The sequence below is a fragment of the Dromiciops gliroides genome, chromosome 4 (assembly GCF_019393635.1).
Source record: "Dromiciops gliroides isolate mDroGli1 chromosome 4, mDroGli1.pri, whole genome shotgun sequence".
NCBI classification, from domain to species: domain Eukaryota; kingdom Metazoa; phylum Chordata; class Mammalia; order Microbiotheria; family Microbiotheriidae; genus Dromiciops; species Dromiciops gliroides.
In genome coordinates, this window is record NC_057864.1 from 58945913 (window position 1) to 58959203 (window position 13291).

A 13291-nucleotide genomic window follows, 5' to 3' on the forward strand; every position below is an offset into this window, starting at 1 on the left:
CATATTTGGGGGAGTAGTGAGATGTCCAGTTCACCTGGAACAAACTATGGTAGGGCAGTTCTCTGCCTTCTCCCATTTCCCTTCACTTATAGCAGATAATCTGGCTCCCTACTTTACTAAAAAAGATTAAAGAGGTGAGCTGCCCCTTATTCCTCCTACCTGATTTTTCTCATTCCCTGTCAAAAGCTTTTCCTCCTCCTCACTAAAGTTAACCTCTTTATTCATGGTCTTGATACCATTCCCTCCTATTTCCTCTGAGGCCCTTCTTGACTAATCCTCCCCTTTTCCTCATACATCTTCAAGCTTTCTTCTACATGGACTATTTGCCATCTTTCTACCAATATGTTCAGGTCTCCCATAAAAGGAGAAAAGGCACAGGGGGCGGCTATATGGCGCAGTAGATAAAGCACTGGCGCTGGAATCAGGAGGACCTGAGTTCAAATCCGGCCTCAGACACTTGACACTTACTAGCTGTGTGACCCTGGGCAAGTCACTTAACTCCCATTGCCCCGCCCCCCCCCCAAAAAAAAAGAGGAGAAAAAACTTCCTTGCCCCTTCTATCTCACCTACCTACCACTCCGTCTTGTTTCCTCATCCTCACTGCTTACACTGATTGAAGAAGTTGTCTACACTAGATGCTTCCCCTTTATTATCAGGCCTCAGCCTCCATCCTTCTACTAGAACTACTTTCTCATGTCACCAGTGTCCTCCTAATTACTAAATCCAAAGGCCTTCTTCTCCAGTCCTTGTCCTCCTGTACCTCTTGGCTGCTTTTGGTGCGGTTGGTGACTACCTCCTACTGGATACTTTCCCTTTTCTTGACTTCAGAGATGCTGCACTCTCTCACGGTTCCTTCTCCATCTCTTTTTTGGCTCTTCTTTCTCTTCCTGACATATCAATGGGGCTGTTTCTTTCCAGCCCTCTTCTCTGTCTTGACTGTTTTTCTCTTAGCAATCTTATTCACTCCTTTAACTTCGTATACTGCTTCTGTGTAGAAGATACATAAATCTATACCTCTAGCCCTGACCATTCTATTGCAGCACACACTCTCACCAGCAACTCGATTCATCAAGTCCTAATCCATACTAAGCCGCCTTCGGGTTTCCATATTTCTGCCAGATTTACCACTGCCTACCCATTCTCCCTTGCTTACAGCCTTAGAATTACTTTTTACTGTAACCTCTCCCTCATCTCTCATAAGCCGTCAATTCCAGGTCCTTTCAGTTTCACCTACAAACCGTCTCTCACTCATCTCCCCTCTTCTCCATTTCATTGTTGCTCCCCTAGGACAAGTCCCCTAATACTTCCTTCCAACACATATGTAACAGTTTTTTAATAGGTCTTCCCATTTCCTCTCTCCCCTTCCTAATCCATCCTTTCAGAATAATTTTCATCTCAAATTGATCTGGTCCTACCACTTTTTTACTCAGGAACACACCATCCTACTCTTAGAACCTTATCCACATATTCCGGGCATTAAGTGGTCTTCTTTGTCTCTACAGCGCACCATCTCTCTGTACCCTTTTGCCTCGGTGTCTTTATTCGTGCCATAAATATCTATGTCTTGAATAGCCTTCCATCCCACCGGTGAGTTAGGGAGTGTCTACCCCAAGCCTGTGAAGACTTCCCCTGGCAGAATGGGCAGATGGGGACAATCTGTTCCTATGGCCGTGAAGACAGTGGAAGCAGGTGCCGTGGAGTGCGTAGGCTTGGTCAGGCGTTGGAGACTCCAAGGTCATCTACTGCTTCCCAGGCCATTGTCAGTCATCCTGACTTTTGTCCTGCAGTGAACTTGGATGACTGGAAGAGAGAGTGAGGCTGACAACTCTGTGCAGGTCTGCCTCACTGAAATCCGATTCGCACAAGTCAAGATGTCATTGTCGTTGGTCGTCTTTGAAAATGAAAGACAAACAGCAGTCCCTTCCAGGGGCCCAATGAGTTACTGCACGTTCTTTGAAGTCCAACTCAGATGTCACTTTTCCCATGAAGCCCTTACTGAAACAATAGACAGAAGTCACTAATGACCAAATTTCTAATTCATTATTATTATGTATTGTTAAGTGTGTCTTACCTAAGCTTTACTTTGTCCCAGTACATACACAGTATTCTACATTTAATGCCTAAGAAGTTCAGGCTTAATTAGTCAGTAAGGAACCTCTAAATTAAGTTTTTGGCAGGATAATGACATGATCAGAGCTATAATTTCAACACTATTTTGACCTTATTTTTATTGTTTTCTCAATATGGCTCCATTATAATCCTCATTTATGTCTTCTTTTAGAGCACAGGAATAAACCTTTGGAATATAATAGATTTAAGTATATAAATATTGGAAGTGTCTTTTGTGTTTGTTTCTAGTTTCTTATTTTTAGTTTCACACCTATATAAGAAAATGCATACTTTATTTAAAAGTAAAAAATGTATTAATTGTACTAACAGCCTTAGTCCTTTGCTTTCTTTTTTGTTCATTAAATACTGTCATGCCATGCAATTTAAAAAAATCCTTTCCCTTTTTTCCCCAAAATTCCTCATTTAAGAATCAAAAGCCTACCTCGGAAGAAATCACCATGATTGCTGATCAACTGAATATGGAAAAGGAGGTGATCCGTGTTTGGTTTTGTAATCGTCGCCAGAAGGAGAAAAGGATCAATCCACCTAGTAGTGGTGGGACCAGCAGTTCACCTATAAAAGCAATTTTTCCCAGTCCAACCTCACTGGTAAGAATCAAGAAAGGGCATTACACCCTTGTTACATCAGCAAACCGTAAACTTCTAAATGTCAGCTAATCAGTTTTTACTACTGTTATTTGTATGTCATTCATCATTTAAGTGTTACCAAGTTGATGTACTTATAGCTACAGCTGTTGCTACATATTGGGGAGCAGACCACATATTTCACATATTGTTCTTTCTGATAATTCTAATTAAAAAGTAAATCATTTTCCTCCTTCCCCATTTTTTATTAGTTCTACTGTCCTCTTCTCCCTTTATTTTAACCATTGGATCACCTAAAGTAAGAAGTTAAATTTTTGTGCAATTCCAAAGTTCTCTAACAAAACATTGTTCCTTCTTAGTTGTGTTAGATAAAAGAACTAGTTTCCCATATGAGCAAGAAATGCAAACTCTTAAATTTTGCTCATTTCTTAAGCTAGCATTTACATTGCCTCATAGATGATAAGAAATGTGCGAAAGATGCCCTGCATGCACCATAACACCGTGATTCTGTGGCCACGGTGCTAAGGACCTCAGAAGCACTGGTGCTTTAGAGTGACGGGAAGATCATGAGGGATTGGCCCTCAGCCAGTCCTCTCCTTTTTGCAAAGTACATTATAAATTCACACTCGTTCCATTCTCTTCTTTGTGTTTTTTAAATACTCCATTGATACCCTCCTCTTTTTTTTCTCTTTTGGCATCACCTTTGGCATGTGTCCCTCTCCTTGCTCTTTCCTGACTCATAACAAATAAGATAGACAAGTAAAACAACTGTACCAACTGGCAAGTCTGAAAATGTGCAAAGAGGCAGGAAGCAACCTCTGGTTATTACATTGCTGGATTGTTACATTGATTTTTTTTCTTTATATAAGATGTCATTATATATACGGGTCATTATAGAAATTGTTCCCATTCTCCATGTCCTTTGTATCAAGTTTTCCTATATGTCTTCCTGGGTTTCTCTGAATCAATCCCTTTCATCATTTCTTAAGGTATAGTGAGTAGTATTCTATTACATTCATATACCATAATTTATTCAGCCATTCCATGACTTATAGACACTGCCTTACTTTATAGTTCCTTGCTATAACAAAAAGTATGGCTGTGATTACTTTTATACATGTGGTTCCTTTTCTTCATTTCTGACATATGTACCTAGTAGTGGTATCATGAGGTCGGGAAGTTTGCACAATTTAGTGACTTTGACTACAGTTGTAAATTGATTTCCAGAATGACTGGGCCAGTTCACAAGCCAACCACCATTGCATTAGTGTGTCTGTCCTCCTAATTTCCCTTCAACAATTATGATTTCCTTTTTTCATCACCTTTGTCAGTCTGTTGGGTATAAGGTAGAACCTTGGGATGATTTTAACTTACATTTCTTCCAATAACCTTTTGAGTGTCATGAATAACCCATCATGACCACTTAATTTATATATATATATATATACATATATATATATATATATATAAATTAAGTGGCCATATATATATATATATATAAATCTGTCAGATATATAGTACCCCTTTAATTATTCTGGGTTGTAGTAAATACAAATGTGGTTCCACTGGCACATAATTGAAAACAGTTTTTCTGAAGTTTGGAAGACTATGCAACTTGCATTGCTCTGCTTTTGTTTCCTTTTTTAATTTTGTAATGAATCTTTTGGGTTTAGGAAGTTCTATAAACCAGTCACCTTTATAAAGGTGACTTCAGACTCATTAGACTATAATTATTAAATAGAGGAGCCAGTTAACCACAGAGAACAATTGCATTTTGTACAGAATTATCTTATGAAAAAGGGACATTCCTTATTTTTTTAAAATAGTGGGGGTTTTCCTGTTGTCATCTTGTTAAAAAAAAACTCAATACTTCTCAAAGCAATGAATTTTCACTTCCCTCACATTCTTCCCAGATCTTTATGCCACAGGCTCAGATTTGATGGTAATACCTGGGTTTATAGATCATACGTTATCCAAGTAGTGCTTCATACACAGTATTGGAAAAAAGGAACAAATATTTTTTCTTATTGTTATTTACATATGAGGAGCCAGGGATACCAGTAAATTCCTTTCTCATTCTTAGACAGGCAATAGAAAACCATAACAGGAGCCTATATCTCCCTAACCTCTCTCTATAGATAAGAGCTTAATAATGCTTCTTGATTTGTTAGACATTCCTATAGTTGGTATCATATTTTTTACTGACTTGGGGAAGCTGAAAAACAGGGGACTTAGTATAATTTTGTTTGTTTTTTAACCTGAGGCAGTTTCAGTGAGATTGGTGGGGTTTTGGCAGAGGGGGGAAGGAATATTCAGATAAACAAAAGGCATCCATAAAATTTATCCTTTAAAAACTGGTAAAATGCAAATTTACTACGATTTTTAATAGAGCTCCACCTACCATAGCAAAGTTCAGTTACCTGATACCAATATCATTATTTTTCAATGGTAGTGCTTAAGAAAACATGTAAAATCATTTGTATTACAGTTTTCTCATTTTTATATTCTATAACTTGAGTTTAAAAGACTTTTTTTTGTATTTTTATGTCTTAAATCCCCTCTTGAGTTGTGTATATGGGAAGAAGGGAAGAGGTGTAAAGTTGCTAAATTACTCTGTTGCCTCCCTCCCACCTCCCACAGGTCTGTGAACATTTTGGGACTCCTTACTGCTGTATTACCTTTCTGGTATAAGCCCTTTGATGTGTATTTCACCTTCTCACCTCTAGGTGGCAACCACGCCAAGCCTTGTGACAAGCAGTGCAGCCACTACTCTGACGGTCAACCCTGTACTCCCTCTAACCAGCGCTGCAGTAACTAATCTGTCTGTTACAGGTAAGAGATGGGGTATATCAGTAGCTGTGCTTCAAACCGCGCTGCAAGCGTAAGCACATTCAAGTCAGACACTGAGATACTACTGGAAAGGAGAAGAAAGGTCCCAAGAGAAATGCTCCTCTGTTCTAAGTCAGAAGCACCTACTGATGGCACAGGAATACAAAGAAGGGCAAGGGTAGTCCCTGCCCCCCAGGAGCTCACAGTCTAGTGAGGGAGAGACCTGAAAGAAACCTGTGTGCAAGCCCGATGTACACAGGGGAAATTATCAGTGCCAGGAAGGCACTAGAATTAAGGGGGTTGGGGAAGCCAGGACTCAGAAGGAAGTCAGGAGGTAGAGATGGGGAAGGAGAGAACTTTAGTCCTGGAAGACCATCAGTGAAAATGCCCGGGGTCTGGAGATGGGAGCAACAACAAGAAAGTTAGTGTCACTGGATCACAATGTGTTTGGGGGCGGTGAGGAGATAAGGGAGAAGACTGGAAAAGTCAGAGGGTGCCAACTTGTAAAAGACTTGGGCTGCCAGATGGGATTGTATATGTGATCCTGAAGGGACTAGAGGGCCCCTGGGGCTTATTGAATAAAGGTAAAGGAGTGGCATGGCCACATGGATGCCTGGAGGATAGGCTGGAGTGGGGGGAGATTGGAAGGCAGGCTGAGCACCCAGCAGGCTTTTGCGGTAGTCTAAGCAAGAAGAGGTGATGTGGCAGTGCCAGAGGAGGGAAGGGAGCATGTACGAAAGATAGGATGATGGTGAAGATCTACAGGCTTTGGCAAAAGATTGGGGGCAGGGGGGTGGGTGAGAGAGTGAAAAGGCAAGGGCGATGCCGAGGTTTCGAGCCTGAGTAACTGGAGGATGGTGATGCTCGAGGAGTCATGGGAAATTTGGGAAGGGGGAGGGCCTTCAAGGAAAGTTAATGAGTTTGGTTTGGACGTGTTAAGTTTAATATGACTATGGAATGTCAGTTTGATCTGTCTAATAGGCCGCTGGAGAGGCGAGTCTGTTATGAGGGAAATAGGGTGGGGCTTGGGGATAGGAGTAGGAGTTGGGGTTCTTAGGAATTCCTCTTTAAAGAATTACACCCTCTTGCACACAAAACTAAGTAGAATAAAATGATAGTTTATTTAGGGGCTAGGGAAAGGAAACCAAGAGAGAAATCCTTGGACTTCTTCTCATGGGGAGAAGGCATGGCACAGAGCATGGCTCTGAGATACCTATCTCCTTGAGCAGGAGACAGGCAGATAGAGGACTTATGGGGGATCATCTGACTGTGGAAAGTTCCCTTATTGGGGGAGGACCCTCCCCTGCTGGTGGTGGCTGAGGGAAGTTGGGTGAGGGGCCATCTCTCTCCTCCTCACAGCACAAAGGCAGCAGCCATACCTAATCTTATCTCCCAGGGGTGGGGGAGACTGGAATGAAGGGTGGGGGTCCTGGAGCTAGCTCAGTCCCAATCTGGTGCCACTTATCTCTTTAGGTGTGTCTGTCCTTTGGTTTAGTTTCTCAAGGAGAAGGTTCTTTGATGTACCCCAGAGAACTTCTGGGGTACACTAGGCCTATAACATTATCCCCACTTCTCTATATATAAGGAAAGGGAGTGAAGATTCTTCTGTAACTGCTTCAAGCTGAGCAGGGTCAAAGAAATCACCAGGGCAGGGTTGGGGGGGGGGTGGCAGGGTTAGGGGCGAAGTGGGGAAGACCTGGTCCAGAAAGTGTGAGGAGATGTGAGGTCCAGAGGGTGGGAGATGACACATAGGCACACTAGAAGCTATAAGGTTGAAGCCTTGAGCCTAGATGGAACAGACTTAAACAAAAATTTAGGAGTCCCAGACAAAAAAAAAAATCAAAAAAGACTTAAGGTGACAAGAGTGCACATCAAATAAGGTGTTCTTAAGGTATTTCTGATTCAGTTTTAAAATGTATACATTATAAGAAAATTTAGACACACAATACCTTAAAACAATATTAGGAGGTTGTGTTTTTTTTTTTAACTTGAAGCAAAACCAATCAATTATCAATCAGGTGTTCCCAATTCAGTCGAAATATGCTACACTCCCTACACAAAAACTCTCCACCCATACCTCAGAGACTTATCAGAAAAGGAGTCAAGTATAGCGGCTTCTTTTCCTGGGGAGGCCGACAAGGCTGAATGCAAGACAGGGGGTGGCCTGCCTTAGGAGAGTTAAGTAATCATATCAAAGCTTAATTCTGTGCAGTTCAATGGTTAGACTAAAAAAATTTTTCTTTGCAACTTTTACACATTACAAATAATTCCCAATTTTAAACTATTCTACCACGAAAGATTTTTAAGAGTAGCAGTAAACAGATCAACAACTGTGAGATAGCTACAGGTTATTTCTTCTGGTCTATGCAGTGAACTAAGAGCCCATAAGCTAGGAACTTCTCACTGAGCTGGCTTTTTCTTGACATCACACCCTAACAAGGGCCAAGGTAAAGATGGTAAAACCAGGAAGGGATGATGGAATTTGTGATCTTCACGCATACACTTTAAAGGCATTGTTGGCCTACGTTTAAGGGGTCTTTCCCTACTCCCCACAACCTGCAGCTTTGATGGAATAGTAGGACCTGAATGAGACCTGAATAAGACAGGGGTCACCTCTGTGTCATCCATAGACTTACCTCCTACGTCCAGCTTGATCCTGGGCTTGGCCGTAGAGATGTCAGTAACAAGGGGCTGGCCAGGACTCAGCCCCCTGAATTCCGAGTCCACAGGAGACTGGACTACAGGGAGCTGGGTTTTTGCTCGGCCAACCTCTTGGAGGCTGCACTGGGGACAAGGAGTTAGGAGAGGTGGCCTCATCTTTGAGGAGCATCCCCCATTCCAGTATCGCAGTTTACTACAGTTGCTGGAATCTCGGCCACCTGAAGATCTGCTGGTAGCAGACAAGATGGCTGCTGCTATTAGTGAAGCTTGTTCTATGGAGCAGCATGAGCCTTCTTTTCTCTCTCTTTGGCTACTGTAAGGTCCCTGTTATAAAAAAAAAAATCTGAAAAGCAACATCAAGGAATTGTGAGCGTGGAGTTTGGGGACCCCAGGCTCATTTCTGGAGTTTTCTCCTAATGTCAGGAGCAGATTGGCTGATAAAATGTATATTGAGGACTGTTATTCCTGCATCCAGATTAGTATATTTTTTCAGAGAGTCCATGAGGCGACTCATAAAAAGAGCTCAGTTTTCCTCTGGCCCCTCTGTGATCTCCTTCACCTTCTTGTAATTGACTTGTTTCTTAATCCCTCTTCTCATTCTCTCAACAAGGTAGGTGACCATGTGGTTTCTATGGGCTCTGTCTTCTCTATCATGATAGTCCCATCTTGGGTCTACAGTTGGAACAGCTGTAGTTCCAGGAACCCCAGCCCAATTTCCACCCTGTGAGTGTTCGTCACCCACTTGTACAGCCAGGTCCCAAGTCTGTTTTTTTCTCATGGGGGTACAACATCTGGCAAGAATAATTTGCAAGTCGGTCCAGGAAAGGTCAAACTGCATTGTCACAGACTTAAAGCCATCTGTGAACTTTATGGGGTTCTCTGAGTAACACCCCAATTTCTCTTTAATCCGAGATGAACCACTCAAGGAAAAAGGAACATGAAGTAAGGTTGTACCCTTCCCAATGGGAAATTCCCTTAATGGAAGCAGGGGAGCCCTGGAAGACTGGTAGGGAGGGACCTGGGTGAAATGGGTTGAGGAAGGAATGAGAGGGCTAATGAAACAGGTGGCTTGGGTGGAGGTGGAGCCAGAGGATTGTGTGGAGGAGCCAGGTTAGTTTGTGAAGGGGGTGGGGGAGGGGTAGCAGTCTTTGGCTGTGGAGTGGGGAGGGGAGGGGGTGGGGGGAACTGGGGGAATGGGTGTAGGTAACTGCTGTTTAGGTAAAGCAGATGGGAGCAGCTGCTGAATGGAAAAAATAGGAGAATGGGGAGCATATTATAGCCCCCCAGATTGTGACAGGGGTACAGCTGTATAGACTGTGGAGACAGCTTTTGGGTGGGGCAAACAGAAGCGTACTGACGTCCACTCCAAGTGTGGTCGGAGCTCAGCTGTGGAGGGCACAGGAGGTTGCTTCTGAGATCAGCTGGGGGGCAAAGAGGAGGCCCAGTCATAGAATGGTATGACAGTGGTTGACCCGTAGGGACAGAGGCAGGTAGGGAAGAAGGGGTGAAGGGAGGAACAGGCGAGGTGTGAGGCTGAGGAGCAGGAGGGGATGGGGTCCCACAGGAGGAGGGTGTGCCAGAAAGGTTAGCTAATCGCTTGGACTTGCAGTGATTTTCTACCAGCAGGAGGCAGTCATCTAAGAAATCATTGAATTCTGTGAGGAAGGAGGCCTTTTAGGGTTATCCATAGCCTCCTTAGATTCAGTTGGTTTTTCTGGGCATATTCTGTTCCTTTCCTTTTGACCTCTGGCTTAAAGCCATAAAGACCAGTATGTATGGAATCTCTGTCCATTTCCCTTCATGCCTGCAAAACTTGTCCAGTTGCAAAAGGGTATTATGGTTAAAAGTTCCATGTAAAGGCCAATTTTCTTGGGATTCCAACTGATATTTTGGCCAAAGAATGTTACAATAAGAGATCATGCATCTCTTTCTCAAATTTGTAAGTTCTAATTTAATCCAGTCTCTTAGGATGCACCCCAGAGGTGAACCTTTAGGAACACTCACTTTCTGCCCCATGTCTGCCCATCGCTGTCGCATGCAAAAGTTGACCACCTTTACCTCTCCATGACTCAAACAAGAGGTTGAGTCAGGTGGGAGAGGGGGGAAGAAACCCAAAGGGAGGTTCCTACTCCTGGTTTTGTGTGCCAAAAGGAAAGAGAAATTTCCTGTACTCTGCAACCTTGGGCGCCAATCCCCTACCCCTATCCCAAACCCCCATCCATTTTCCCCATAATGAGTCTGTAGTTTAGGAGAAAGGTGAGGGCTGCATGAGAAGATCTGAAAATCATCAATATAGAGATGATTGAATCCATGGGAGCTGATAAGATCACCAAATAAAATTGTATAGAGGGAGAAGAGAAGAAAATAAAGAGAGTATCCACAAGAAGAGAAGAGAGGGATCAACAGTTTCAGAGGCTGCAGAGAAGTCAAGAAGGATGAGGACTTACAAGAAAAATCCATTAGATCTGGCAGTTAGGAAAAAATCATTGGTAACTGTGGAGAGGTTTCAGTTGAATAATGAAGTCAAACTGTCAAGTTTAAAAGAGTGAGAGGAAAGTGGAGGCATTGATTATTGATGGCCTTCTCAAGGAATTTAGCTACAGAAGGAAAAGAAGAGATACTGGACTGTAGAGAGTGGGATTGAATGGATCAAGTGATAGTTTTTTTGAGGCTAGGGGAGGCTGGACATTTGTGTAGGCAGTGGAGAAGCAGCCAAAAGAGGTAAGTGAAAGTGTGTGTGTGACAGAGAATGCAAACTGTTAGAGAAGCTGGAGTGGAGTGGAATCCCCTGTACATGGAGAGGGATGGGTCTTGGCATGAATAAAGGCCATCTCTTCGTGTAAGATGGGGATGAAAGAGGAAATAGAAACAGAAGGCATCTGGGTGTTGTGAGACGCTGTCAGTGGCCAATGAGGCAAGGTTCTCAGCTGAGAGAGGGGGAGACGACAGAGCCTTGGGAATTTTGAGAAGGATTGAAATGTTTAAACATGCCAGTAGTGAGTGGAATAGTAAGTTAATTGGCGTAATGTAGTGCAACCAGTCAGCATTGCATATTTTTAAAAAATAATGACTATTGTTGTAGATATCAGTTTTGGGTAACCATATTTTTAATTAATTAATATTACATCAGTAAAGGATTGACCATATGTGTGTCTAACTTCTCATGGTCTCAGGCCACGTGGTAAAGAAAGCAGGAAGAGAGCTTCAGCATGCCAGTTAGCAAAAGCCCCAAAATACCTACAAGCCCCCCAAGAGAGTTCATAGCCTCTTCCAAGGGTTTTTATCCTCCTTTGATAAAGGAGGATCACTATACATTGATCAAAACTAATTGACTAGCATCACTCAATTCCATTGGTTGACATGGTGGTCCACATTAAAATGAATTCTACTGATGACAAGGGTGGGGCGGGGAAAGTATACAGAAGACTCTCACTTAAGTTGCTTAAGGCAAAGTCCATTATCTTGGTGTGACTTGATCCTTCTCTGAGCCAGACAAAAGAATCTATCTCCATTTCTTTTGTTCCCTTGGGTTTGTCCCAGAGCAAAGAAAACTGAACTTTCTGCAGGGTGGGGGTAGAATACTGAGAAACTGATTTCTGGGTCCCTCCCAAGAAATCCATTATTAATAATTATTTTCTCACAATTCTTTAGTGATTTACTCCAGTTTTGTTCAACAATGTATGTGTCGTAGCTAAGGGGCAGATAGTGGGATCCTGATTCAAGGCTGAGGCTTGGGAGGGCAAGATTGGCAGTATGATAAAAGGGCCAGGGAATCAAGAAAAGGGGACAGTGTCAAGCCGAACAGGTTCACCAGAGGGTTAAGATGGGTAAGGCAAGCATGTACAGCTGGTACTGCAATGATGGCCTAGAAAGAACTGAGAGGTTGAAGGATTAAAAGTCACTGTGAGGACAAGGTCTTGTAAGGCAGAGGGAGAAATTGTAACAGATAAGGGGTTTCAGAGCTCATGAACATGAAAGTGGTGGTCCTAGCCAGATCAAGAGTGTGACCACCTTTGTGTATGGCTAAGGTGAGGTAGAGGAGAGGATTCTGTGAAAAAAGTAAGATGAGGAACTGATGTGGGGGTGGGTTTAATTGATCAAACTGATCATGAGGCATCCCAAAGAATTAAAAGACTCAGTGACTCCGTTTCCCAAGTTTTATTGAAAGATTGTTGACGACAGGGAGAGCACCATGAAGATAGGTGTCTCTCAAATAGGGGGATGAAGAATAGTTATATTTATAGTGAGAAAAAGTAGGTTATCTCCTCATTATCTTAATCTTCAGGGAGGTTAAGTAGGAGGTCTTATCCTAATTTGGACTTCCTGGGGGTCCTAAGACAACCTCTGAGGTGAGTACCTTTTTCCTTAGAGAGAGGTGTGTTTTGGGGGTTTACCCATCATAAGGTGAACCTAAGGACACATTTGGTCCTTTCCACACATGTTCCTAAAGATATACTTAAACTTGTCAGGTCCAGAGGATATCTCTTTAGTTAAGATCTGGTTTCTAGGTGTCCTGTCATCTAGGAATATTAATGCCTATTAATAGTTAATGGTCCCTGCTTATTGTCTCTGTTGATGGTGAAGGTTGATAGGGACAAACCCTCTTGTAGTTTCTCTATTAACTCTTTTAAGTACTGTTAATAAGGACTCAAGCCTTGGTTTATCTGTTAACCCCTTTTTGCTTCCTCCATCACTCCCCCCTTTTCATATACCCTGGGAAAAGGGACCAAGGTCTTTTCTTCTGTATCTACTTCCTGCTGAGTGGGGGCGGCGTAGGGGCCCACAGAGGGTCTATGAGTTGAGGGAGATCTAGGAGCCAGAATTACAAATGCAAGGACCACAGCACAAAACACAAATGATTAACAGACTAAGGGACAACAGGGACCCAAGTACAAAATAAATCCAAGAGGTACATGAAAAACTGGATGAAGCAAACAATTGTCAGCCATCCAGGTAACCTCTGTACGTGGAACTCAACCTTCCAAGAATTGTTGATGTCTGAACCATATAGACACTTCCTTAGTCCAGGACCACATTTGCCAGAGAATTTCCAATTCTTGTAACCCTAATGCAGTGGAATTAGAAAT

General features: G+C 42.7%; 1 protein-coding gene across 1 annotated transcript in view; it reads left to right on the forward strand.

The window, feature by feature from the left end:
* Positions 1-13291, forward strand: part of POU2F1 (POU class 2 homeobox 1) — a 237633-nt gene that overhangs the window by 188883 nt on the left and 35459 nt on the right. The window contains 2 exon segments of the mRNA XM_044004419.1: positions 2538-2717; positions 5441-5546. Of these exon segments, the coding sequence (XP_043860354.1) occupies positions 2538-2717; positions 5441-5546 (286 nt within the window).